This window comes from Mustela nigripes, chromosome 1, assembly GCF_022355385.1.
Source record: "Mustela nigripes isolate SB6536 chromosome 1, MUSNIG.SB6536, whole genome shotgun sequence".
NCBI lineage: Eukaryota > Metazoa > Chordata > Mammalia > Carnivora > Mustelidae > Mustela > Mustela nigripes.
The window spans coordinates 48,726,942-48,754,704 of record NC_081557.1 but is presented as its reverse complement, the minus strand read 5'-3'; the positions used below and the strand labels follow the sequence as shown (position 1 = coordinate 48,754,704).

Here is a 27,763-nt window from a genome sequence, read left to right as displayed (position 1 = left end):
GCGGGCGCTAGGACCCTGCGGGGCGGGGCGGGGCTCCGAGCTCCGTCAGCTGTACCTCCGCAGCCTGGAAAATACCAAGCCCCGGGGAGCGGAGCCCGGGAGCCCCCGAGCCGAGCCCGGAGGGAGGGAGGAAAGGAGGGGGCGCGCGGGGCTGGGGGGGGCACGGGGCGGGGCGGGGCCGGGCGGCGGGACCCACTGCTCCTCCCCCGGAGCCCCCGCGCGGCCCCGGTCGCCCGGGCAGCGGCGGCGGCGGCGGAGGCGCTCGCACCCCCAGCCCCGGCGGGCCCCGGCGGAGCAGCGGGCACAGGTGAGCGTTCCGCTGGGCGGGCGCCCTACCCCGCCCCCACCACCCGCCCCGGGCGCAGCCCGCGCCGGCGCCGCTGCCGAGTTAGTTGAGCGGGTCCGGCCGGCGCTGCGCGGAGCGCCCGCCGGACCGTCCGTCACCTCGGGTCCTGGCCTCCCCTGGGTTCCCGAAGAGGTCTCGCGGAACCCCCAGCACCCGATACGCAGCCCCCACTCCGACCCCAGGGAGGTCTGGGGTTTCTCCTGGGGGTGGCCCCGTGACTGCCCGGTGCTGGCCCGCGCTCACTAGGGGGCCAGTTCCTGCTGGTCTGGAACTCTCCATCCGCCCAGGACCCCGGACAGCCCCACCCGCGCCCCCAGCGCACTGACTCCCGACCTCAAACCGGTCCTGCAGGTCCCAGGAAGGTGGCGTCAGCATCTGCAGCCGCGTCGACGTTGTCGGAGCCTCCGCGGAGGACCCAGGAGAGCTGGACTAGGATCAGGGCCCTGGGCCTCCCCATGGAGAAGTCCGCTGCCTCAACAGAGCCCCAAGGGCCTCGGCCAGTCCTGGGCCGCGATAGCGTCCAGGTGCCCGACGACCAGGACTTCCGCAGCTTCCGGTCGGAGTGTGAGGCCGAGGAGGGCTGGAATCTGACCTACAGCAAGGCCGGCGTGTCTGTGTGGGTGCAGGCTGTGGAGATGGATCGGACACTGCACAAGATCAAGGTAGGCTTGCCCTGCCCCACGTGCAGCCTCCAGGGCGCCCAGCCACCTCAGACAGGGAGTCTTCTGCTCCCCCGCAGGGCCACAGACACCTGGTTGTGCACCTAGCCTCAGAAGGAGTCTCCCGCCAGGAGGAGGCACAGTTTGCTGGGCAAGGGCTCGTTACACAGAGGCCAACTGAGGCCGGAAGAGGGGGTGTGACTCACTCTGGCTTCACTCAGCCAGAGCCCAGTCTTCTTCATGCATTTGCCTGCTCCTGGGGAGGTGGGCTGCTGCCAGGCCTGTCTAGGGGAGTGGTCTCCCTCTGGGACCACTCTGCCCTGGCAAGACTTCATCGGGTCCCCAACTTGAGTTATCCCAGGTGGGAAGACTGAACCCTTTTCTCCCTAATTCCTGGTTCTGTCTCCACTCTGCAGCTCTGGGTGCCAGGGACCTGATTTCCTTCCCGCCTGATGTGTTGGTCGTCCCTCTTCTTTCCCCTGCTGCACCCAGAGTCTTCTGCAGGGACTCAGGATCCTAGTTGGCAGATCCTGAGGTCAGGGTTTGGATGTCCGTGCTTTACACAGGGCTAGGCTCTCGGAGGAGGGGGCCGAGGGAGGCCAGCAGGTGCAAGGCAGATGCTGGTACATCGGCTCCCTCAGAGCCTACAACCCCACTCCACACATTCCTGTGACTTTCCTCCATGCAGAACAGGCTTGAGGTTTGGGACCCCATGAGCCCACCTCCCCTGCAGGATGAGATGGGGCAGAGGCTGGTGAAGACTGTAGTCTAGAGGCCTCAGTGGCTGCCTCCAACCTATCAGGCATTACTGTTATGCCACATTTCGAGGGGGGACAAGTCTCCTTTCAATGGGCTCTTGGCGATAGGTTGTGCCCTTCGCCTCCCTTGCCTTTCCCTTGCTCTCTGCTTTCTGCTGCCCTCCTCCTCAGTGCAGAGGAGTGCATTTCTTTTGGGGCGGGGGGGGGGGGAAGGGCAGGGTATTCAGAGGGAACTTCTGCCCAGGACCTACTCTCAGACTTAACTGTGGCATCTTGACTTCATTCCAGGGTTGGAGATATCTGACCTTCCCTCTCTGACCCCATGCCTTTCTGCTTCCCTGCCACTCCAACCCCCCCACCGTGACTCTCTGTTTGGATCCCAGCTATCTGACTATCTCTTTCTCTCTGAGTGTCTGTGTGTGTGTGTCTCTCCATCTGGGACTCTGCCCAGGCCTGAGGGCCCTTGGGCTAGGGGTTCCTGGGGATCTGATCTATATCTGATGCTGAGGAGCAGGGGAGCAAAGGGCAGTTGATGTGTTCCAGCTTGCTGCTCTCTGAGGACAGGGACAGATCCTGTCTCTCTTTGTGTCCCTAGATAGAGCAGGGATGTTGGTTGAAAGAAGGAAGGAACAAACTGAATGAAAGGTGAGCAAGGTTGTTGTGAGAAGAAGGTTCTTTTCCAGAATGTGACCTGGGGAAGGCTTAAGGCTCCCCAGAAGCAGAAGGTCTGAACTAAGTCCAGTATACTCCCACCCTCTGTGTCAATAGGGCCGAGTTGCTTCCTCCATCTGGTTTGGTTAATGAATAAACCCAGCCCAGTACTGAACTGGAGCTGGTGGGTCTTGGGGCCAGACTCCCACAAGAGACCCCTTGTGGTCAGATCAGACTTGTCAGGTGGGAGAGAAGGGGACTTGGAAAAACTGGGTGTTGTGGTACCCAGGCAGGACATGGATCTTCCGTCCCTCTCAGACTGAGCAGAGTTTGGAGGGGGCCAGAAGGCCCTTTGCCGTCCCTGTTTCATACTCCCTCCTCACTGGGGCGCAAGTGAGAACACTGAGGCCTGTGAAGAGGACAGGGGCCAGCCCAGGGTCACACAGCTAAGTCTTAGAAGAGCCAGGCTTGGAACCCAGCCTGGCTCTCTCTGTTCTGCTTGCTCCCCACAATGGAGATAGAGTTGGGGACAGGAGGTGAGCAGAGCTGGGGCCTAGGATGGAGGCTGGGGCGTTGGCTATGGGTATCCCACGGGGCCAGCCCCCACTCCTGATCCCCTCAGCATAGACCAGTGGAGCTCTGGTAGATGGGCAGAGGTCTCTGAGCTCCCCATCCTCAGGATTTTAGGAGTCCCAGTTTCCACGCAGTGAATCCCATTTCTGACAGGAGCTCCTGCCCTGAGCCAGGCGGGGACTGTCTCTCTCCACCTTTGAATTTACCCTCTGGCCAGTCCTGGGCAGGCTTATCTCCATCCTACAAAGAAACTGAGGCCAAGAGTCACTTGCTTTAGGTCCCAGAGCGGCTGAGGTGGAAGTAGGACCCATGCCAGCCTGGCTCCAGAGCACCTGGCCCTGTCTGATTGGCTCACTCTGTTAGTCAACATTACAGCATTTGACCCCGTCAATAACTCTTTGAAGTACTGCGGTGTTTTCATAATCCCATTCCTGTTTGATAAATGAGAAAGCTGGAGGCCCCGAAAGGGGAGGTGGCCTGCCAAGGTCACATAGCAGGTCTGCAGCCAGAGTCCCAGGGCTGATAGGGTCACTCTGGGGGCTGGGCCACACCCACAGCTGTTTGTTGATCTTTGGCCCCTTACACCATCCTGCCGCAGCCTGTTGGGAGCCATCCCCCTGAGCTGGGAAAGCCTGGACATGCCTTGTTCTCGTGATCCCAGAGTGGGGGGCGGGGGTCCTGCCTATCTGTCTACCTGATTGATCTCCTCTTGTGTCTCTTCCTCTAGACTTATCTTCTGCCTGTTCCTGTATCCAGAGGTCCCTGAGAGCCACTGTGGCTTTGGGACCAGCATTCAGAGCCAAGACAAAGGGAAGGGGCTGTTGGAGGCCACCTCCACCTTTGCCCTCCCTCCTGGCCTCCAACCTGGCCTGGCCTGGGGGTTGCACTGTGCCTTGGGCCCTGGTGAGGAGGCAGACACCACCTCCCGAGAGGGCAGGCCTTGTCCCACAGGCAGATGCTGAACACGGATCCTGGGTCTAAGGCAGAAGGCAAACTGGAACCCAGACCTAGGTCTCTTGATGCCCAGGCCGGTATCTGTGTGTATGAGGAATGCAAAACTCAGGGGTCTGCTGGTCATTTAAACAGGATCAGCTCAGGTCCGGTCCTGGTGGTGGTGTCCTCAGTGTATGACCATAGGTGGGTCCCTGCCCTTTTCTGGGCTGTTTGTCCTTCTGTGCCGGCTCTAAGAACACCTGTGCTGGGGCCAGGGGAGAAAGGAGTGAGGGGACAGTGAGCAGGCGGCGATGTGACCTGCCAAGCTGTGCCCTTGCTGCTCCTGTGCTCAGGCTCTCTGCTGCTGCAGCCGGCCTAGCCTTGTGCTTGGCCAGCCTTGTGAGATGTGGAGGAGACCTGGCCCTGTCCTCAGAAGTTTCCAGAACCCGGTGAAGAGAGGAATGACAATGGCAGGTGACCCCTGCCTACTGCATGGGCAGATGTCCACAGGTGGACCACAGAGGCAGGAGTGGGCCCAGTGATCGGGGGGGCTTTGAGGGACTTTGCTGGCTGCAGCAGCGGTGGGATGTCTCCTGGGAAAGTGTGCCTGAGAACCTGAGGTTCCTCTTGCTACAGGAAGCTGGGCAGTGGGGACCTGTCTTCTCTGACTTCCTTTCCAAAGGCTCCTCCCCTTCTGCTCTGGGGAGAGCTCCACAGCCCCTCCCTTTTTGACCTCTCTGTCTCCCCCGCTCCCATATCACTCCTACCCCAGGTTTTAAACTTTCAAGTTTGTTCCCTCTTAAGTGCCTCAGTAGCTCCCCTGTGAAATGTGGGATTATTTGATGGATCCCCAAGGATCCCCTTCTCACTCTTCTTATTTTTTATTTATTTATTTTTGGCCCTTCTCACTCTTAACAGTTTTACCACTCTTAACAGACTCCCCAGGGTCATGGGGAATGTGGGGGCACGGACAGATGTTTTCTTTATGGCTTCCCACTGAGTCTTCACAGCTGTCTTGTGGTAACACCATTGAACGGATGTGGAAACTGAGGCTCAGAGCAGGAATTCACTTGTGTGAGGCCAAACAGCTAGAGTTGGCTGAGGCAGGATCAGAATGCAGGCCCTTGGGTCTCTGAAGCTGAGATCTCTCTGTTCCCTTGGGCTTGCTTATAAACACCATTGGGCCCTTTTGTGTTTAGAACCCCATGGGTCCCAACATACCCTTCTCTCCTTCCTGGGTCTCCCTGTGCAGTGTTGTTTTGGGAGGACACCCTGGAGGGGACCCAGCTGACCAAGAGCCCAGTCCTCAGTGGGACCTTGGAGGTCACTTCACTTTTCCAAGTCAGTGTTCTCTGTGGAGGCAAGAGTGTGAGCAAATCTGGTTTTAGGGCCTTGGATTCAGTGAGTTCAGATTCAGGCTGGAACTCTGCATCTGGGGCTCAGTTTCCCCATCTCTACAGGAAGCTGCTGGGCAGGTGGTTTGTAGAGGTTGTTTGGGCCTTAGACCATGCTAGAGGGGTCTGTACTACTGGGCACAGAGTAAGGAAGGTGAGCTAAGGCCTTGCCACTCTGTGCCATCAGAGAGCTCTCTAGATGGGGTGCCTGGATCCAGGGTTCAGTCCTGAAGACTGTCCCAGCTGACTCTACCTCTGACTTGGCATGGAGGCAACTGGGGGCAGTGGCTCAGAGCTGAGGCCTGTTTACTTCACCAAACAGGCTCCCAGAGAGCATGCCTCCAGACAGTCAGGGTCAGGACCTTCCGGTGAGGGAGCTCAGGGAAGGGAAAGGTGAGAGGGGGCTGGAAACTTGAGGGAGGTCTTTCTGGAGGAGGTCCCTGGGCAAGGCTGAGGCTGTAGAGGAGAAAGCACATGGTCCGGAGGCCCAACCACATGGCCTTGAGCATGCTGCTGCTGCCACCTTGGCTTTAACTTCCTCATTCCACAGATGTGGATAGTGGGGCCTCTCTGAGGGCATCTCATCCATTCACTCCGTCAGCGAACACTCACTGATAGCATCTCTGGCCCTGTATGAGAGGTAAGGGACAGAGAGGAGACTCCAGCCCATGCCTGGTTCTCAAGGAGCTCCCTTGTGCATGGATGGACACTTGTCACAGGAGCTGTGGAGATCTGGAGGGGGGCCCTGAACCAGCCTTGGGGCCTGGGGAAGTCTTTCTGGAATGCTCAGGTGATACATCTGGAATTGGGTGGAGAATTGAGATGTACATGTTTGATAGCCCTGGGAGCATTCCGGACAGGGGAGCCGCTGCAGGAGGCCTGGAGGTGGGACCTAGAGCAGTGTATCAGGAGACTGGCAGGGGGCTTAGGATAGAGCTGGGGATGCAGGGGGTTAGAGGTGAGTAGAGAGCTGGACCAAGGCCCTACGATGTGGGTCCTGCAGGTCCTGGGTGTCAGGATGCCAGGGGACGGTTTTCAAGAAGGCAGGTAGGAGGAGGAGGAGGAATCTGTATTTGTCTGGACAGAGATGCCATGGTCTATGCTAAAGCAGGGGCTGTGGGGAATGCCTCCAGGGCTGGCGACTGCATCCAGCGAGACGGAGGAGCTAGGATGGATGGAAGCTGGCGGTTTTAGCATGACACTTTGCAATGTGCAGGCTGGGCTGTGCAGGCTGGGCTGTGAGAGGGTGTGGTTGTATAGCCCCCTGATGCCTGCCTTGGGGGCAAGAACCTCGTGAGTGTGAGTGGGGTGAAGGTGGGTTCCTCTAGTCAGTGTCCCCCTGGGGCCAGAAGAGCCCTCAGCCCACAGGCTGGCTCTGTACATCTACGCCCAGCTCCCCAGGCTCTGGCTTTTAAACTTTAACGAGCCCCAGCTCAGTTTCCAGCCGAGAGTCTTTAAAGTTTCAGGAGATGAGAGAAAGGAGGGAGTCCTGGAGACAGATGGGTTTTCTTTCTTCTCCTGCGTCTCCACGCCTGGCGGGGCCACCTGGAGCCAGGGCCATGGGCGCCACGACTCCAGAAGCCTGGCAGTTTTCCATGAGTTGGACCTTCAGTTGGGCCACTCCAGCCTGTTCCTGAGGGACCAGCAGCCACACGCTGGGCAACCAGGTTGCCGTCATGATAGACAGGCTAGAAACCTCATTCCAGCCCCGACCCTTTACCTTTGCTCCTGACTGGGTGGAAGAAACTGCTCCATCAACAGGCAGAAAAATGGCTGTTCAGACCAGGTGTCAGGCTATTCCTCTTGGTGCCTCACTTTATCCCCTCTGGTATGCTGGGGCTGGCCTCAGTGCTCTGGGGCCCCTGGACCTTTAGAAACATAGACAGTGAAGGAACGTGGCAGGCCTAGGACTTAGTGGTGGGTCCCATGACAAATCCAAGCTCCTCTCACCTGTCATGAGAGAGCCTGGGGCAGGTGACATAGCACCTGGAGCTCCTCCCTGGGGCTTTAGCCTACCATTTGCCCCTCTGCCTCTCAGCCTGGGGTCCTAGAAGACTTGCTACCTCTATTGTCTCTAGAGTCATGTCCTGGGGCAGATGAGCAATGCCTGCACATGTTCACTGCCCCACCCTACCCCGCAGCACATGTGCACACACATACACGCATGCGCACACATACACACACACGGGAAGTGGGATGAATACTGTGGTCCTGGGCCACTGAAATCATGTCCTTTGGGTTTCATGCCACAACTTGCACCTGTCCTTGGTTTCTTGAGATCCCCTCTACCATCTCCTGGACACCCCATCCCAATCTTTGGTTCCCCAGATTGCTTGTGACCTGATTCTGGACCAAAGAAGTGATAAGTCTTTTTTTTTTTTTTTTTAAGATTTTATTTATTTATTTGACAGAGAGAGAAAGATCACAGGTAGGCGGAGCAGCAGGCAGAGAGAGAAGGGGAAGCAGGCTCCCGCTGAGCAGAGAGCCCCATGTGGGGCTGGATCCCAGGACCCTGAGATCATGACCTGAGCCGAAGGCAGAGGCTTAACCCACTGAGCCACCCAGGTGCCCCCCTTTTTTTTTTTTTTAAAGATTTTATCTATTTGACAGAGGGAGTGTGAGAGAGCCCAAGCAGGGTGAGCAGCAGTGGGGAGGGAGAAACAGATTCCCCGCTGAGCAGGGAGTCCAACATGGGGCTCTATCCCAGGACCCTGAGATCATGACCTGAGCCCAAGACAGATGCTTAACTGCCTGAGGCACCCAGGTGTCCCAGAAGTGATGTCTTAAGGCAGAGGCCTGACAACCAGAGTGGATGGAGTTCCCAGGTGTGTCTTCCACATTCATTCATTCAACACATTTTTATTGAGCATATACTGTATGCCAAGTATTGTGTTATATCTAGGAATTTAGTGGTAAATCATACAGCTCAGACCCTGCTGTTATGGGCTTACATTCTGAGGCGGAGACCAGAGAAAACAGAAGCAAACCGATAATTAAATAAGATGCCAGATGGTGGTTGTGTGTCATGAGGACAGGGTGATGTGATAGGGCTTGTCTGGCCTTCTCCATGTGCATCTTTTGTGTGGGGAGCTGGATTGCGGGCGATTGTGTGTGTGATATGAACCTCCTCCCAGATGCCCCCGTGCCAGCTCTGACGAGGGTCAGTAAATTGTATTGTGTGTGTGTGTGTGTGTGTGTGTGTGTGTGTACACAAGTGCATACGCGCGCCCGTGCCGGTGTCTGAGGCTGTGTGTATGTGCCTCTGAGTGTGGGACTGTGTGTTTCTGTGTCTGGCGTTACTGTGTGTGTGAGTCACGCCCCCTCACTGCAGCAGAGTTGTCTCTGATCCAATTATGTCTCCTCAGCTGTCTCCTGGCAGCTCTGGCCTGGGGCTCAGGGTTGGCTCTACCACAGCTCTGCCCTCCCTGCCTCCATCTAGCCTCCTGGCCTGGTCCTTGGGCCTACCTCTGGCTCTCAGAGTCTCCTCTTGGGGTGTGTTTCCTGTCCCCATGTCCGAGGGTTACCACCTCTTCCTTTATGTCTCTACTTGTCCCTTTCTGTCCATGTTTTTTTCTGTCCCTGTTTTTCAGTCAACAAACCTCTTCTCATGCCTCCCACCCACTCTGCCCCACCTCAGCCAGTGTGCAGGTGCTGGAGACCTGAAGATGGGTCAGACCCAAGCCCTACCCCTGAGGCCTAGCGGGGAGACTGATGGTGACAGGGACAGCCCTCCAAGAGAACTCTGGTGGGGACCCCAAGTCAGACAGCATGGTGGTGGCGGGGGCTGTCTGGGCAGGGCCTTGGGAGCCTGGCAGAAGCCAGGCTGCAAACTGAGCAGTTCTCCACGAATCCCTCAGTGCCAAGGGCTCCCAGAGGCAGGAGTACAGACAGAGTGAGAAGGAGCGGAGGCGGAGCCAGAGAGGAGGAGGACATTTTGGAGTTGGGATCTGGGCCCGAAGGCAGAGAGAGACAGCAGGGACTTTGAAGCCTATGCCACCCTCAGTTCTGGCTTTTAGAAAGTTCCCTTGGGCAAGCACTGGCCTGAGAGCCAGGAAACCAGGGACAAGGATGCGGCTGCAGTGGTTCAAGGGAGGATGGGGATGCCTGCCTCGGATTGGTGAGCAGGAGGTGTTGGAAGGTGGTGGCTGAGTGGAACTCTGATTGGAGTGAGGAATGAGTCCAGAACTGTGCCGGGGTTCCAGGTGCCAGAGGAGAGGGGAGAGCAGTGGGCATTGGGGTAGATAATATGGCAGCACTGGACAGGGTGAGTGCATGCTCGGGTGTGATGCCCAGGAGGCCATGGAAGATGAAGTCTGGAGCTTACTAGAGAGAGTGCTTTGGGGCATCAGGCCTCTGGTAGTCCCTGAAGCCCTAGAAGGTGCTTCTCCAATATGTCTTTGTCTTTGTGTCTGTGTGTTAGCCCTGGCCCTTGTCTTGTTTCTCGAGTCACCCCTTTTCTTTCCCTCTCCTCCAGGCCCACCCACTGTCCGCCTCTCCCAGCTCTCCTGCCCTCAACTCCACCTCTGTCCACCTTTCCTACCTCCCCCAGGGCTGGAGCACGGCGGAAGGAGTTCCAGGCCAGGAGGTCAACTTGTGTGATGTTCACACCCGATGCCGCTTGCTGCTGCAGAGCTGGGGCCTGCTGGTCTAGAGCCTGAGGGGTGTGCTGGGGTCCATGGAGGGTGCTGGAGACTGGGACAGGGTGGGGGTGCTGGAGCAAGGAGGCAGAGCCGGTGTAAGCGTCTCAGCCCTGGACTGAGAGCAGCACAGGGCCCCATGCGGTCTGCCGGAGCAGACTCAGGAGGCAACTGGGGCTCATACTGGGGTCTGGGTGGGTTCCTTCCCTTCACTGTTTTGGGCCACCATTTACAAATGGGCATAATCTCCCTCCTCCCAGGTAATTGAGAGGATGGAATTAAGTTAATTTGTAAAGCTCTTAGCACAGAGCCTGGCACGTTGTTAACATTTGCTGAACGGATGAATGAATGAACAGTCTGAGGTTCTCAAGGGACGGCTCTGTTTTCTCCCGCCTCCTTCCTTGTTCGCTCAGGTTACCTGATGGAACTGCTTGAGCCCTCCCCTCCTCCCCTTCCTCCAGCCAGTCCAGGTCTTTGCCAGGCTCAGACTCACACTGGCACCTCTGCCCCCGAGCTCCTCCCCCTCGTTTTCATCTGAGTGCCTTCTGTTCTTCGCTTTATCCTGTAGGACTCCACTGAATGCTCAGCCTTGTAGCTGCGGACTGGCTTCCCTCTTGGCCTGCCCCACAGCCCTGCAGCCTGAGGACACAGACCCCCCCACCCCCCACCCCCGCCCCGCCCCGCCCTTCCACTCCCAGCATGAGCAGGTGATAGGGAGCATTTCCAGGCTGACTCGGCTTCAGCCTGGGCAGCCTCAGGCCCCAGCTCAGCTCCGCCCAGACTTCCAGGTTCAGGGAATGAGGACCTCTGGATTCTGGACAACACTCTCAACGCAGGGGGGACAATTATAGTTTCAATGCCTTGTATAAACTGTTATACCAAGAATCCAAAAATGAAAAATCACCCAAAGCCTCAATTCCTGTGTAAAACATTTCTTTGTTCTCTCCCAACTCTCATTCGATGGTGTAGACAATTTATACATGGTTTAGCCCTTGGCACAGGTACAGATTTGTATCTTCTTTCGTTCATTTAACATTACATCAGTAAAAGTTTCTTATATTGCTACAGAATTACTAATTCCCGAACCTTTCCCTCAGCTGCTCCCTGCCTGTCCTAGTCTAGGTTCCAAGGATTCAGAGCCAACCTCGCCCTGGGGAGCCCCCAGTTCTTAGTAGCTGGGCAGTCGTCATTGGTGATGTGTCTTAACCCAAACCGGCCCAGCTGTGGATGCTGTTCCAGGTCGCTCTCCATATATTTTGCTAATGATAAATGCAATAATATAGGCATTAATATTGTAACAGCTTTTTGGTATGTTTTTTCCTGAGTATAAATTTCTGGTCCTGGGATTCCAGGAACTGAGTTGAAAGACATTTTTCTTTTTTTTCCTTTTCTTTTCTTAAAGATTTCATTTATTTATTTGACAGAGAGATTGAGAGGGAGAGAGCACAAGCAGGGGGCACGGCAGGCAGAGGGAGAGGGAGAAGCAAGCTGCCCGGGATCATGACTTGAGCCAAAGGCAAGACACTTAACCGACTGAGCCACCCAGGTGCCCCTGAAAGACATTTTTATGATTTTAAAAATATTTGCCAAATTGGTTTTCAGAATAGTGGAGTCAATTTTTGCTGTCACTAACGATTATAACAATTTTACCACATCCTCACAAGCTGTGGGTATTTTCTATATTTTTGTTATTTTCTTAAATGTAAATTGGGACCTCGGTACAATTTAAATTTATTTTATCGGAACTATGAAAGATCTTTCAGCAAGTCCCAGAAGGAGTCTTCCCTGAAGCCTGTCTCTGACTTCCCACCCGCACCCCACACACTGCATTTCATGCAAGGGTAATAGCAGAAGGAATCATCAGCCTCAAGTGCCATAGAGAATTCTACCAGAATCCAGGAGGTTTTCACAACAACTTTTCCTTCTGATTCCACAGAAGCACTAAGGACCACCGGCCATGGCTCAGAGCTGCACTCTGAAAGTCAGAGGAAGCCTACACGGGCACCTACACCTACACCTCTCGTTGTTTCATCTGTTCATCCCTTCCATTCAGAAACAGTTCTTGACTAAACCATGCCAGATACAGGGGACGCCAAGATGAACAAGGGGCCATAGCGCCGGGGCAAGTCAGTGCACTGCAGTGTGTGTTGATGGAGGGAGGCCTGTGGGGTGGAGGAGACAGGAAGGAGGGCCCCAGGCCAACCTGAAGGATTTAAGGACTAGGAGGGCTGCAGCCAGGCTGAAGTTCAGAAACAAAATAGGGAAGGAGCCTGGGAAGGAAAGCCCTGGGAAAGCAGGACTGATCAGACCTCTCTCTTCCCACACCCACTGCCCACTTTCTCTGAGTCTGTGTCAGTGCCCTTGAGCTCTTCTTGAGATTTGGTAGGGGGCCTTAGAGGAAGGGCTTAGAAGTCTCCATTCTGGGAGCCCCAGAAACCTAGAGGCAAGGGCAAGTTCTCCATCAGCTCAGCTTGATGCGGGCCTCTTGGGGCCTTTGGGACAGACAGTGGGGGTCCTGGGAGGGGACCCAGAGTAGAGAGGGTCGAGGGGCTGCTGAAGGGGAGCCTCTCATAGGCCATGTGCCCCAGGCCAGTCTGCATTTCTCAGCACCCGGGCTGACATGGAGTCTGTGCTGCCTGGCCGTGAGGGGGGAGCTGGTGCATTTGTGTAGGGCCCTTCCCTGGTGGAAGAGGCCCACCCACCCCACTCTCTGTTCGTCCACCCTGTGGAGGGATCTAGGGCATTTTTGTGTTTTTAAACTTTGTTTCCTGGCCCTGCATGTCCTGCCCTTTGGGGATTAACAAGAAGGTGCTCCTGTTGGCAGGGCCTGAGAAGTCGGGGAAACTGCCGGGGCTTGGGGCTGGAGGAAGGGCACCTGCTGCCCGGGCTTTATGTACAAGACTCCTTTAATCCTCGCAGCTCCTCTCTGAGGGGAGGATTATCTCTGTTTGACAGATGAAGATAATGGGGACTCAGAGCTGAAGTCCTTTGCCCAAGCCAAGGCCAGAAAGGATCTGCTGAGTCAGCTGTGAGCCGTGGGGCCTGGCTGGGTCTGGCTGGGCATCTCGATGGCCGGAACCTCCCCAGGAGTCTTCCAGGTGCAGAGCTCCAGGGCTAAGTTTTGGAAGGGCTCTGTGTTTGAGCCGAGTGAGGTCCAAGGATGCAGTGAAGAATTTTGTTCCAAGGAAGAATATATGGGCCTTGCCTTCCTGGGCAGCAAGCCATCTGAATCCAGTGAGTTCTGCATAATAACCATCAGTTAGTTAAGTCTCCAGCTCCTGCATGGTATTTGGGCTGGGCCAGTCCTTCCCCCTGAGGAAGGTAGCAGAAAGTCTTGACACTTTGGGGTCAGGCACAAGCAGGTGCTGGCTCCCTGCTTCACCACTGTTAGCCTTGAGGTCAATCCTTATAACTCTCTGGGCCTCAGTTTTTGCATCTGTAAGATGGGGATGATGATACGCACTGTGGGGCTGGGAGGCTCAGAGACAGTGTTAGTGTAGAGGTCGCAGCTTGGCGACCTTCACAACTGGCAGAGGCACTTTGACTTAAATGTCAGTTCCTGTGGGGTCCATGGGCCAGGAGCTGTTGTCTCCTTTGTGATGATGAATTAGGTAGTGATTTTGAGCCCTTAATATATGATAATGGTTATTGAGGTTGTGGCTATGGTTCAGGGCTATGAGTGATTTGATACTGAGTGACCCACCCACAGGCAGGAACACTTCCCTTTAATTTGAATATGGTTCTGTTAGGAACGGATGATTTGCATAACAGTTATTCCTTTTACAACACTGTCTACTAAAATGCAGCGTGCTGAGCAGTCAACACGGCCTGTGGGATGGTAAGAGCCCACACAGACCCCCTACCTTCTCTGGGCCGCACGTTCCCCAGTGGTCACTGAAGAGTGGTGGAGAAGAGCTCATTGCCCGGGTCCGTAGCTAGGACTTTGGGATAATATGTGTGCCCCACATATCCCACAGGCAAGGATACGGGAGACCTGCTGTGTGAGGTCTGAGGATAAAGGCCAAACTTGGATCCACCTCCCCGTCAGTTTGCATGTTACGGCCCTGACCTTTGGCCCTCAAGGCCCTATGGCAGCCCCATGGAGGTGACCTGACTTCTTTTCCCCTGTCTGGGGTCAGCTATCTCCCTGGGTCTTGGGAGAAACTGCAACCCCTCTCCCTACCACTTCCCTCCCTCCCATGGAGATTCTTTCTTCTCTAGGAAGCTGAGCCCTGGGAAGGCCTCCAGAGAAGCACAGGGCAAGAGTTGGGAGAGAGGGAGGGGCAGAATGAGACACAGCTTGGTGCCTAGCAGTCCTTCTGCTGAAACTGGTCTCTCCCCCCTAGAGGCATTTCCATTCCTTTCCCTTTTAGCTTTATTGCCCTCTACTCCCACAGTCACTGTGCTCCTCTCCCCCAAGCCCAACTCATCCTCTAATGGGATTTTGTGTCCTTGTCCCTTGTGCCACCCGCTTGTTGGGGCTCCTGGTTCACTCCGGAAGCCCTACTGCCCACTTGCAAGCCTGGCACACAGTGGACTCCAGAGAATGGTGAATGGATGAATGGACAGACGGGCATGGCCAGGGAGAGGCAAGAGGAGCACGCAGGGCACAAAATTTGAGGCCGCACGTGCCAACGGGACCTGTCTGTGGAAGGGTAAACAGCTGCTCACGGAAGCCTGCTAAAGCCAGAGCAGCCTCTGTGTTTGTGTATTTACTGTGTACCGGCATTTCACCCCATTATCTCATTTAATTTGATCCCAACAGCCCCATGAGATAGGTACTATTACTACCCTCATTTTTCATGTGAAGAAACTAAGACTTGGAAGTTTGTGCCCAGAGGAGGAAGTGGAATTAGAAGATGGAGTGCCAGACTCAAAACCTGCTGGAGTCTTCCCTGAGGACCTTCCTTGGCCAGTCCCTGCTGACCATGGCTCTATGGGTGTGGTAGTCCTGGGGTTCTGAGCACTCTGTTTTCTGCCTCCTGGGGCTAGCGAGAAGGGAAGGGGGGACGCTGTCTGTAGTTTCCTGGTGTTACCTGCTCCCTCTGGGCCTCAGTTTTTTCAGCTACAAGTCAGTTTCCCTGCTGTACCCAATCTCGGAGGGTTCTGCAGCTAGTGGCACCCTCACTGAGTAGCCAAAGCAGCCCCCCTTCGGTTCTGGTTTGCTGGGGGAGCTCCCAGAGGGCCAGCCCAAGTGACTGACTTGCCCATGGTTCAGTGGCTGTGGGTCCCGGTTACAGGCCTGCCCCCCGGGGGTGCTCTCCAGTGACTAATCCCTACCCGCACCATCGCTCCTGAAGCCTCTTAGAATTACAGCTCGCACATGTGGTGGCTGCCACCGTGGGCAGGAGCAATGCCGAGTGTAATTTACCCCTCTTGGCTCAGCTGCGCTGCCTCCACGGGGCTGTGGAAAGAGCACGGCCAGGAGCCAGGCAGGGTAAGAACACCGATGGTCACTCTCCACTCCGTTCCTGGACCAGCCAGACAGCCTGCCTGCTTCTTGACCAACAGTGCCCCCACTCCCGCCAGACTTACTGCTCTGCCAGCAGGGCACCGCTGCTGGCCTGCCCAGGAGCCTGCTACCAGCCTGGGAAACCTTTGACGTTTCCCTGTTTATGTATGTATGTATGTATTTTAAGTAGGCTCTGTGCCCATCATGGAAGCCAACGAGAGGCTTGAACTCATAACCCCGAAATCAAGACCTGAGCTGAGGTCAAGATTCGGGCACTTAACTGACTGAGCCACGCAGGCATCCCTCCCCTTTGATTTATTTGTTTGTTTATCCCTCCCTCTTTATTTAAAAGATGAAATGCAGAGTTTATACTTACCTGTGGGGTCTGCCTCAGGGCTGTGCATACCTGGACTACCAGACTACCGCTTGCTGTCTCAGGAAACCACAGGAGCCCCAGGCCCTAGGGAAAATGGGCAGCGTCTGGGCAGTGTGGGTCCCCTTTCAGTGTGTACCCAGGCCCTGGGGACGCTGAGCCTGGCCAGGGGGAGGAGGCGGTCCTAGGTAGGGTTCTAAGCTAAGAGCAGAATCCTGTTGTCATGGCCCCTCCACACACACTCAGGGCCCAGAGAACACCTCTTAGGACCTGCAGAGCCAAGTCAGCTTTGCAGGCTGGCTTTGGTTAGAAAAGTCCTGTTTCCCCAGAGGCTCCCTGGAGTGCTCCTTGAGAGCTGAGAGGACAGGAAGAGCCGGTTCTGGATCCCTGCTTGACTGCCTTCACTGCCCTGTGATTCTGGCTGCTGCGGCTCCTGGGTGTTGGGCTCCTACCTGGCAGTGTGGGAGTGATGCCCACTCATAATTTGGGGTAAAGCATGCGTGTGCATTGACAGGCCACTGCAGCATCCAGACCTCCACGGGACTACTGGGTAGAGGTCAGCCCACAGCTGTCATCACTGGTCTGACCTCTGCCATCTTCTCCACCACCTTTCTCTCCGTCCCAGCCCTCCCCTTGCTTTGTTCCCTCACTGCCCCCACAGCATTCACTCCTGCGTCCATAAGTCAGTCCATCTGAAGTCGCCTTCAGTCTGGTAGAGTTCCCTAGTCCTTCCTGCCTGTCCAGACCCTGATGCTCAGCAGGGGGGACTTTTGTAAAAGTCCTTTATTTGGGGTTTGTCTGATTTTCCTAATGATTCGATTGTGTTTATGCATCTTTGGCAGAAACGTCACATAAGTTTTGCCTGTATTCTCTTCGTCATGTCCCGTCAGGCGACAGCCAGTGCCAATTTGTCTCCTTACTAATAAGTTCGCTGGGATCAGTTGGTTCAGGAGGTGTCTGCCCTGCTTCTCTACAGTGAAGTTACTCATTTTTCCCTTTGTAATTTATAAGTATTTGATGGGAAGTTACTTTGAAGCTGTGTAAATACCCTATACCTCATCAGACATTAATTTTTTTTTTTTTTTACTTTTAAAGATTTTATTTATTTATTTGACGGAGAGAGATCACAAGTAGACAGGCAGGCAGAGAGAGAGAGAGAGAGAGAGAGAGGGAAGCAGGCTCCCCGCTGAGCAGAGAGCCCGACACAGGACTTGATCCCAGGACCCTGAGATCATGACCTGAGCCGAAGGCAGTGGCTTAACCCACTGAGCCACCCAGGCGCCCCATAGACATTAATTTTATTTATTCATACCTATATTTCCTTTGGTTTCCTATTTTGTTCTGTGGAATACAATCTGTTGTCACTATTTTAATACATGGGTTGTTCCAGCTTTAGCCTGTGGTAGGTGGCCAACTGTCCTAGTTTGTCTGGGACTGAGGGGTTTCCCAGAATGTGGGATTTTCATTGCTAAAACTAGCAAAGCCTTGGGCAAACCCTGACAAGTCGCTTCCTGAACCAGTGGGAGCCCTTCATGCTGGCTCCTGTATCTGCAGGGCAAGGTCCCTATCACTCTGTCCTTACTTGCTGTCCTTACTTGCTGACCCAGCCCCAGAATCACACATTTCTCTTAGACCTGGAACCAGGACCTTTTGACCATTAGGCTACAACACACCAGAGGGACTGGAGCAGACACTTGGCTTGCCTACACACCTCTCTCTCGTCTGCCTCTGTGCCTGTTTCCTGGCTGCTCTCTCTTCCAGGGTCCGCGGCAGACACCTGCCTTCTAGACAGTTTCTCTGTGCGGCCCGATGCCTCCCTTCACCATGCAGAGCTGACCTCCTCCTCTGTGCCCTTATCAGGTGGTTTGGACTACCCTTCCATTGTCAAGTTAGTCTCCTCCCTCAACTGAAAGCCTCTGGAGCACAGGCCTGAGTCAACTCTGATTCTTCTGTGCTCTGCACAGGGCTGGAATTGGGGCCTGTTAGTGAACTGATTGGATCTGGAGTCATACCCTTTCATCCAGCTGAAAAGCAGAGAGGGAGGGTGACTTGTTCAGAGTCACACCGTGAATCTTTGCAGGCTGGAGTCTGTCCTTGAGCTTTCTTTTTTCGGGGGGGGGGGGGTCTTCCTTCCTTCCTTCCTCCACCCTCCCTCCCTCCCTTCCTCCCTTTTGCGTTTTAGACCTTTCTTTGAAAGTCAGCAGTTAGTCCTCATCAATATGAACTGTCCGTAGACTTTTGAAAGGCACCTGAGTAACCAGCCGATGAAGCTTACTTGATGAAACTTTACCCTTGTTATGTTTTCTGGACAACTGCGCACGAGTACAGTATGGAACATTCCTTATTCCCTTGGCCCAGACAGCTTTGCTGAGCCTGGTGTCACTGCGCACATCTGGAGTCCCCATCTCTTTCGTGGCAAATTTCTCGATCTCTCTGTGTGCCTGAGGGGCACGCCTCTTGCAACCCACTCCACAGATGCATTCGTGAATGTCAGTGGCATATTCTCTGGTCACTGCATCGTTCATGGCAGAATGGCCCTTCCTCTTCTCACCACACTTCTTTGCAGGAGCCATTCTGCCAGACCCAGGTTGGAACGGGAACTCCGAGGGCTGTTCTAATTCTAAAATGGGGCTAATACCTCAGAGTCTTTCTGTGAGAACAAAATGTGGTAATGTGTGTAAAGCACTTAGGATAGTGCCTGGAGGGGGAAAAGGGAGACTCTCTCCTCTGTTGGTGGCTAGAGGAAGAAGGGGGTGAAGAGGAGAAGCAGGGGTCTGGGGGGAGGGTAGTACCTGGCATCTGGTGAGTGCACCCCTCAGTACCTCTGGGCGACCTTTCTACTTAAATCTTGTCATTATTGTAGGAGCAGTACTATACATTTTAGAAAACAAGAAATACAGCAAAAAGAAAACCATCATATTCTCGTCATCTTAAGATTGCTGCTGTTAACACTTTAGTGATTATTCTTCCCGGGGGTTTTCTGTGCATAGATTTCCTCCACAATGAGCTTATACTGCGCATTCCATTTTGTAACCTGCTTTTCCTCAGGCAGCATTCGACCACTTTGTTTCGGTAAATTTTCAGTGCACCTAATACTCAGAAGATATCCACATTTCTCCAGTCATCTCAGATATAGCCCTTAGAGCTGTTTCATCCAGGTCAGCATGCAATCCAGGACCACACCTTCTATCTGGTTCTTGGGTCCTGTCAGTTTAGCCCAGACCCTTCATTATGACGTTGACCTGTAGAAGCGACTGCATCAGTGGCCTTGGAGAGTGCCTCCCGTCTTCCTTCAGTTGTATTCTTGTGAAATTTAGCTGGTTCTCTGTCCTCCGTATTTTCTGTAAAGTGAAGTATATCCCAGGCTTGATGAGTTCACTGATGCCTAGAATACCCGGTAGGTGGTGATGTGCCCTTCCTGTGACCTTTCCTCACTATTAGTGTGCCAAGGCCTAACACAAGGTTAGAGGAAAGGCAGTATGACTCGCCCTCATATGTTTGCTTAGATCCCCTTTTTAGTAAGATGTGTGGCTCCCTTGGCACCATCTGAATGCCCAGTTCTGGGAGAACTTTTAGACTATACAAGAAAACTCATCCAGTTGCTGAGGGGAACTTGATCCTGGTGTTTGGGGCTTTGAGGTGAAGAAAAATCACAGAACAAGGACATGAACTAAGTTTCATCTTGCTGAGTGCAAACTTAACATAGTTCTGTTTTTACAGACATATGATCTGGGTTAAATCCCAGCTCTGCTGCTTACCAGCTGGGTGACCTCAGGCAAGTTACTTAACCTTTCTCAGCCTCAAGTTCCTCCTTGGATTTCTTGTCTGACAGAGTTGTTTTGAGGGTTAAATAAAAAAAGTATCCTTGGTTCTTTTCTCCCCTAGATGGAAAGCTCTTTAAGAACAAGGCTAAAAACTGTAAGAAATCCAAAGATGTTTGGTGTACCTGGGTGGCTTAGTAAGTTAAGCATCTGACTCTTGGTTTTGGCTCAGGTTGGGATCTCAGGGTCCTGGGATTGCACTACACCCCATGTCTGGCTCTGTGCTCCATGCGAAGTCTGCTTGTCCCCCTCTTTCTCCCCCTCTTCTCCTCCCCAGACCCCACACTCACTCACTCTCTCTCCCTCAAATAAATAAATACAATCTTAAGAAAAATAATCCATGGGGTGCCTGGGTGGCTCAGTCTTTAAGCATTTGCCTTCGGCTCTGGTCATGATCCCAGGGTCCTAGGATTGAGTCCTGCATTGGGCTCTCTGCTCAGCAGGGAGTCTGCTTCTCCCTCTCTCTCTATCTGCCACTCTGCCTACTTGTGTTCTTTCTATTGAAGAAATAAATCTTTTTTAAAAATCCAGAGATGTTTGTTGGGTAAAAAAAAAAAAAAAAAGCATACAAATGATACGGTAGTGAGTATCACGGATGAAAGAAACCATCCATTTAGGCATTTATTTATGCTTTCAATTCATTTAACATGTACCTATTCCACATTCTGCGCTGAGTCAGCTGTAAGCCTCAGCCATGATGTTCAAGGGTTGGGACCGCACAGAGAGAGAGATTTAGTATCTGGGAGTCCAGAAGGTCTGGCCTGGTCATTCAAGAAGTCTTCCTGGAGAAGGAGACTGGGACGGAAGGGGAGGTTTACTGAGGGCTGAGACGGGAGATGGTCTCTGGATCCAGGGGCTGTCTGTCTTCTGGCCCAGGCGGCTGCTGGGAGGGCTGGACAGGGCTCTCAGCAAGAGGTCAGCCCATGCTGGCCTCAGAGCTGCTGTTCTTCTCTGTCCATCTTCTCCCCTTCTTGCCTGTCCCCCCTTGGGTCTCCTGGCTGGGGCGTGGAACCTTGTGTGGCCCTGACACCCCTGTGTGTGTCCGCAGTGCCGGATGGAATGCCGAGACGTGCCAGCCGAGACGCTCTATGACGTGCTCCACGACATTGAGTATCGAAAGAAGTGGGACAGCAACGTCATTGAGACCTTCGACATCGCCCGCCTGACAGTCAATGCTGACGTGGGCTATTACTCTTGTGAGCAGCCACAAGCACGATCCCAGCTCTCTGCCCCGATCCAGGCCTCCAGCCCAGCCTCTTTCTCCCAGGAGGGAGAAAGCCCTCCCTCCCAGGAGGGAGCGCAGCCCACCCTGCTCTCACTCCTGCGGCCAGGCAGCTCTGCCACCCGAGTGCTGAGATGGAGGGTCGCCCTCCCTGGCATACACAGGCACACACACACATGTTCATGGATACATATTCCACACATGTGTACACAGTCACGCTGCAGCCCACGGCCACGTGCCGCATGCTCCCAGTCATACATCGTCAGACACACGTACCCATGGTAACATCGTTCTCCCATATACTCACGATCACACAAACAGCCAGGCCAGCAAGGGAAGAGCCGCGGAAGGCAGTGAGTGGTCCCCGAGACCAGAGGAGAGAGGAGAGGGCTCTGCCCTTTCCTCTCTCCTAGTCTTAGCTCTGGGACTGTGTTCTGGCAGGGGTTGGGGTACCCGTTCGGCTCAGGGAGAACTGGCTGGTGATGAGGCATCTCTGTGCCTGGCCTCAGCTGTGCCCTCCCTTGTAGGTAGGCAGGCCGGTGGCCTGGCTGAACTGTCCCTTGCACTCCACAGGGAGGTGTCCAAAGCCCCTGAAGAACCGTGATGTCATCACCCTCCGCTCCTGGCTCCCCATGGGCACTGACTACATCATTATGAACTACTCAGTCAAACACCCCGTGAGTCTACCTGCCTTCCCTTCTGGGGGCGCAGGGGAAGGGGCCGTGTATGGCCAGGCCAGCAGGACTGGCCCAGGAAGAGGCCGCCAACCCTCAGTTTCCTTCCTACATAGTGAGAATATTGGCTCTGGTCTCCCTGCTCAGCTCTCAGACAGTTGAGAAGAGGGTGATGTAGGCCATCCCTGTGGGCAAGTGAGATGGGCTGGCTGGGAAATGGGGTGCAAGGGGTGAGAGGCAGGGCTTCTCTGACCCTCTCTGAGGCTGGGCCACCTTGCTCTGGCCTGGGCAAAGAGGAGTGTGTGTGCTTGCCCACCTATGTGCTCATGACCCCTGACCGCAGACTGGGGGCCTTCCTGGGGAGAGCAGGGGGAGCTTAAGAGAGGCAGGGGTGACCTAGTCTGAGTCCTCCCTTTCTCCTCACCCCTGCATCAGACCTGGCCTGCAGTGTATGCCAGGGGTTTTGAACTAGCTACCTGTGTGTGCGTGTGTGTGTGTGTGTACACATACTCACAAAGACACTTCTTTTGCCCCAACCCTGAGTCTCACCTCCCTTTGCCTTCCATCCCCAGAAATACCCGCCTCGGAAAGACTTGGTCCGAGCTGTGTCCATCCAGACGGGCTACCTCATCCAGAGCACGGGGCCCAAGAGCTGCGTCATCACCTACCTGGCCCAGGTGGACCCCAAAGGTGAGGGCTTGGCCCCAGCAGCCCATCAGGGGATCCTTTCCAATATCACAGGGGATGTGACCTGACCTACTAGGGTTCAAAAAGGGCCTCTGTCTGGAGCTATTTTATATTTGGGGGACTCTCCATCCAGAATATCATTTGAACCAAAGTTTGAGACTTGATAATGGTTTGAAAAACAAAGGCCAAGGTGGTAGGTACTGCTCCCGACGAGGCCTGGAGCTCTTTTCCTGGACTCCTGCGCCCTGGCTCTGACTTGTTTCCTGCTCACTGGTTGCTCTCACCCTGTCTGTCTTGCTGGCTCCTACCTCTGCCCATCCCAGCAACCTGAGTTTTCCATGTCTCAGTACTCTTTCCCTCAGGAGGGCTCAGCTGTTCCCCAGGCTCTGCAGTCAGCTGACATGCGTCTCTGCTAGTATCCAGACCCTGCCGCCATTGGCTTCCTGGATTCATCCCTCCAGATGTCTTCCAGGACCTGAGATTCACTGTGTCCCATGCTGAACTCTCTCTCCTTCTAGGTTATGGCTTATCCTAAGCCTCCAACCCCCAGTCACCCATGCCAAGAATCTGGGGGTTGACTGGAGTGCCCTCTGCTTGGCTCCCAAATCTGGCCACCCATTCTTATTGATTCTACCTCCTAAATAGCTCCTGAATCTGTCCTTTCTCTCTGTACTCAGCCACCTTGTCTGTCCTTACAGCTACTGAGGGATTTCTCCAAAACACATATTTCTACATGACTCTCTTCTGATTAGAATTCTTCTCTGGCTTTCCATTGCTCTCAGAGTAAAGTCTAAGCCCCCTCCCCAGCTTTCACAGTCCCTCCTCGTACCTTACATGGTCCCACCTCCCTGTGTAGGCAATGGTTTCCCTCAGCCTCACACCTCTCCTCCCTCCCTCATGCCCATGGGGCTGGTTCAGATGTCACCGCCTTTGTGATACCCAGGTCACCACTGGCTCTCTGCTTGGTGGGCCCATTCCCCTCCAGCAGAGCCCTTGGCACACTGTTGGGCCCCAGACAGTGAGCTGTTTTTTGGGCCCCTGGGACTGGCCCAGAGTAGGTGTCACAGAGTGGATGTGGAGTGAGTGCGCGAACGGGTGACTGGCTAGAGGATGGGTAAGCCCTGAACATCTTTGCCTGGGTGTGCCCACGCCCCACTGAGGGTCCAGTGAGCCAGGCCCAGGGCCCTCTTGCTCCTTACTGACTGTGATGGGTGTTAGGCAGAGTAGACACTTGGGAATGAGAAAGGGCAGACAACTGGGTTGTGGATTCCAGGTCGGGCCAAGGTGGGGTGCTCAGCCAAGGGGCCTGTGTAGCAGCTAGACTTCCTGGGGCAGGGGACCTGGAAGGACAGGTAGATGAAGGGCTGAGCATCAAGGCCGTTCACAGGTTGGGTATGAGAAGGGATGTCAGTGGAGGGGAGCTGGTGGGTGGGAGCTTGGTGGGTCATGATTTCAACCTACTTGTAGCCTATGGTCACCTAGGACCCCGTGGTTTTCTTCCATGCAGTCCTCTGGGGCACAGCAGAGGGATGGGAGGGGTAAATGGGGTGGGTTTGGGGGGACACAACAGAATTGATCCTAGAGACCTTGGGCTGAGGTGGAAAGAGAAAGTGAGAATGATGCAGTCTTACAGGACTTGACTCACAGCCTCCCCCCACTCCCAGGGAGAAGAGGGTACCCTCTGTGGAAGCCCCAGGCTGGAAGGAGTGGGGTGGTATATACGTTTGGTGCGGGCTGGGTCCCTTAGGTGGCTGCTTTCCTTCTCTCCTCATTACCCTTCCCTGCTCTCATAGGCTCCTTACCCAAGTGGGTAGTGAATAAATCTTCTCAGTTCCTGGCTCCCAAGGTGAGTGGCCTTGGCACTTTGGGGTACCGAAGTTGGGGGAAAGGGTTCGGATGAGGGGGTGGGTCAAGGATGGGGACTGGGAGTCAGGGGGCGGAGTCAGGGCTGAGGAGCGGAGTCATGAAATGGGCCAGAGTCAGGATACCGGGAGCTGGGGACTGAGCCGCTGGAGGGCGCAGGCCGGGACTTGGAGAAGACGCAGTCCCGCTTCGCGTCCACCCCTGATTCTGCTGTGCGGCGGCCCCACAGGCCATGAAGAAGATGTACAAGGCATGCGTCAAGTACCCGGAGTGGAAGCAGAAGCATCAGCCGCACTTCAAGCCGTGGCTACACCCAGAGCAGAGCCCGTTGCCGAGCCTGGCGCTGTCGGAGCTCTCCGTGCAGCACGCGGACTCGCTGGAGAACATCGATGAGAGCGCTGTGACAGAGAGCCGGGAGGAGCGCTTGGGGGGCGCAGGCGGCGAGGGCAGCGATGACGACACCTCGCTTACCTGAGCGCGGCACCACCGCAGGGACCAAGACAAGATGGAGTGGGGCCGGGGTGGCGGATCCTCCCGCGCTTTCTCCCCTCCCCCACCCCCGCGCCTCCTAGGGACGCTGGGCTCCGGCCCAGGCTGGCGCTGTGGCCTGGCTGGACACAGCCCCAATAAACGATCCCACAGCCTCAACTGATTCGTCGCTGTGCCTGCTTCCCACCACCCCGGGGCACGACCACCGACCGCCGCAGCCCCTTAATCCCCTTGTTCTAGAACTCATTTTGTGATCATCTGGCCTTTATGCTTTCGGGCAACCCCTCATTTCCCCAAGTGCGGCTGGGGGTGTACGTGAGGTTGTTTCATAGTGTGTTTCATAGTGTGTTCTCTTTTGTATCTGTTCATCAGTTCACTCATCCGCTGGCCTGTCCTTGTTGCCTGTTCGCTTTAGGCTCTTTGGCTACTTTTCAGGGCTCTGAGAGAAGTAGGTCTGACCCAGGGTCAGAGGGTGAGGCTCTTCCATGTGACCTTTATCCTAAGGCCCCACTGGTACAAGCTGTGGAATTAGGAGGTCTGACACTCTCCAGTCATCACAGAAGGAAGGCGGCGAGGTTCCTGGGTCTCAGACCACATGGCTGTGGGCCTCAGAATGAAGATTGGGGGCAACATGTTCTGGAGGAGGAAGGTTGGGGGTTGAGATGAGGGTCATCAGACTTCAATGCAGTGGAGGGACCAGGTCCTGTGAGTCGAGACTTCCCTATGTCACTTTGAAGACCTCAGGCCTATGTTAACAGAAAAGGTAGGGCTCGCAGTCCTCTGCAAGTGGTCAGATGCCTGTCCCCTGGTCTTGTGTTCCACCTGGCTGCTTTCCAGTCCAGGCTTTGAGACCTAGAGAGGTGCCTGAATCTCACCTGTTCTCAGTGACCTCCAGGTACCCTCTGCCACCTAAGGGACACCCCTGCTATCAGGTTGGGAGGTGAGAGCTCTGTGCTCTAGCCCTCCCTAGTGTTTTTGCACCCCATATGAATTTGGGGCTGGGAAGTTCTCTCCAAGGTTTGGCCCTGTCCTCCCCTCCTGGAAAGATACAGCCCATTTGGAGTTGACTCTCTTTTAGAAGGGTGAGGTGGATGTCCCATGCAGGGTAGGCAGGAGATTCTACAACTCTCCAACACTTGGGTTCCCATCCCAGGATTGCCCAATACTGGCTTTGTAACTCTGGACAAGACCTGGAACTTCTTGGAGCTTCATATTTCTAATCCCTAACCTGGGTGGGGGGATGATTTTTGCCTTCAGGGAGAGGTATGAGGATTCAGATAAAAGGCATAAATTGCCCAGCACTGGGCTTGGCATGTAGTAGGTGCTCAGATTAATGACTCCTAATCTCAGAGCCAACCCCCGCGCCCCTTCCTGGTGAGAGCTGTTCTTTCAAATATATCCACTGGGCATTTGGAGAAATAGAAGCACAGAGAAATTAGGGTCTCTTGACTTGGCTGGCCTCAGAAGTGACAGGAACACAGGACCCAGGAATTCCTCCCAAACCCAGGGCCCTTATCTGTGTATGTGCTGGCAGGATGGGCAGACATCTTATCAATCTCAGCCACTGAAGGTGTCTTGGTGCCAGGACCTCAGGCTCTATGCAGCCTCCTGCCAAGGGATCCCTCAGCCCTTTGACTGTGTAGGGCTCTTCCCCCACCACGCTGCCCCTGGGGGATGTGGTCCCCGAGAGGGAAGTGGGATATCCTCAGAGAGGATATTTCCCCATTTCGCAGAAGGGAACGCCGAGGCCGCGCGCCGGTTGTGCGCCCCGCGCCTACTTCCGCGGGCGTTTCTCCCGGGGCAGTGGTCTGCGCTCCTGTGTGGTGATGGGGATGAGGGTCACCACCTGAGGATGCGAGGTCGGGCCAGAGTCGGTCGGCGAAGGACATCCAGGAGGAGAAGGTTAGGGACCTAGGTCGTCCCGCCTCCAACCGCCTCTTTCCATCCTGGGGGTCTGGGACGCGGGGACGGGGCGGGGGGGGGGCGGGAAGGGGTCTGGGAATGTTGTGTGGCTCATTCCCCGGCCCCATCCCGGGGGTAGAGTCACCAGGAGAAGGGTGGCAAGACTCAGGAAGAGATGGAGACTCAGCGTGCGGGAAGGTTGGAGGTAGATCTTAACTTCAAGAGACAGAGACAGACAGGCAAGCAACGAGAAGGGCGGGGGAGACGCACCGACAGACCTGTCCGCTAGGCCTGGCCGGCGGGCTCAAAGACAGCGACTAGGCGGGGAGGAGCAGGGGGCGGATCCCTGCCCCTTCCCGGCCCTCCCCTCTCCACCCCCGGGCGTCACGTGGGGCAGGCGGAAGCACCCAGCGCGGTGGGCGCGCCGGCCTGCGGCCGCGAGTTCACTACGGCGGCGTGAGTCAGTGGTGGCGCCGGGACCCTGACTCCCCGGGTTCCCGCGTGGAGTCTTCGCTCAGAACAAGTAAGTGCGGCTGCTGGGACTTCCCCGTCCGCCGCCCCTTAACCAGGTGTTGACCGGAGTTTCCCCATTTCGCAGAAGGGAACGCCGAGGCCGCGCGCCAGTTGTGCGCCCCGCGCCTACTTCCGCGGGCGTTTCTCCCGGGGCAGTGGTCTGCGCTCCTGTGTGGTGATGGGGATGAGGGTCGCCACCTGAGGATGCGCGGTCGGGCCAGAGTCGGTCGGGAGGAGGGCGAACCGGCGGGTCAGGGGGCTTCCAGCTATTAGTCCTTTAGCTTGAATGTTCCCAGGAACCCAAGCCAGTCCGCCCTCTGGCGCTTTGCTGTTCTCATCTGTGAAATGAAGGCTCCCACCTCCTTGACCGCCGAGACCCTTACGGCTTGGCACTTTCCTATGACCCTATGCCCTGGACTTGGGGCTCTAAGGACCTTGGGCAGACGACTTCCGGTCTCTGTGCCTCAATTCACCATCAGTAAATGGGAGCATGGCCTCCCAAGAGCTCCTACCTGGCCCAGTTGCTGGAAAGAGGAGGTGTGTGTTCACTGAATGGGGTCAAGCCGGGAGTGGGTTATTGGCGTTGGAGAGAGCCAGCTTGGAGTGCAGCCTAGGGGGAATGGGGTGGGTGTTTGGTCCAGGATCTCCAAGTGTGATTTTTGGTGTTGGGGAACTCTGATCAGGAGCGATCGCAGTACGGTCTGGCATATGCATTTCCCTCATCCAAAGCTCTAGTCCTGGGAGCTTTCCTTGATCCCCAGGCTTCGTTGCAGGGAAGGGGCGGGGGTCGGGGGGAAGTTGCTGCAGGGTGGTACA

At 55.3% G+C, this 27,763-nt stretch overlaps 3 protein-coding genes across 3 annotated transcripts in view; 2 read left to right on the top strand and 1 right to left on the bottom strand.

Annotated features, from left to right (window-relative positions):
* Window positions 1-203: 203 nt before the first annotated feature.
* STARD10 (StAR related lipid transfer domain containing 10) lies at window positions 204-24,691 on the top strand. Its single transcript, XM_059410139.1, has 7 exons — window positions 204-307; window positions 698-1,008; window positions 20,646-20,793; window positions 21,393-21,496; window positions 22,066-22,183; window positions 23,974-24,026; window positions 24,273-24,691. The coding sequence occupies exons 2-7, from the start codon at window positions 802-804 to the stop codon at window positions 24,516-24,518; spliced, it is 876 nt and encodes a 291-aa protein (XP_059266122.1). The 5' UTR covers window positions 204-307; window positions 698-801; the 3' UTR covers window positions 24,519-24,691.
* On the bottom strand, window positions 17,061-20,638 carry LOC132024150 (large ribosomal subunit protein eL31-like). The gene has a single exon (XM_059410144.1). The coding sequence runs from the start codon at window positions 18,347-18,349 to the stop codon at window positions 17,981-17,983; it is 369 nt and encodes a 122-aa protein (XP_059266127.1). The 5' UTR covers window positions 18,350-20,638; the 3' UTR covers window positions 17,061-17,980.
* Window positions 24,692-26,841: 2,150 nt separating the features above from the next.
* ARAP1 (ArfGAP with RhoGAP domain, ankyrin repeat and PH domain 1) overlaps window positions 26,842-27,763 on the top strand; it is a 62,529-nt gene continuing 61,607 nt past the window's right edge. Inside the window, exon 1 of the mRNA XM_059410109.1 lies at window positions 26,842-26,957. The gene's annotated coding sequence lies outside the window, so the exon portion shown is untranslated. The remainder of the gene's footprint in view (window positions 26,958-27,763) is intronic.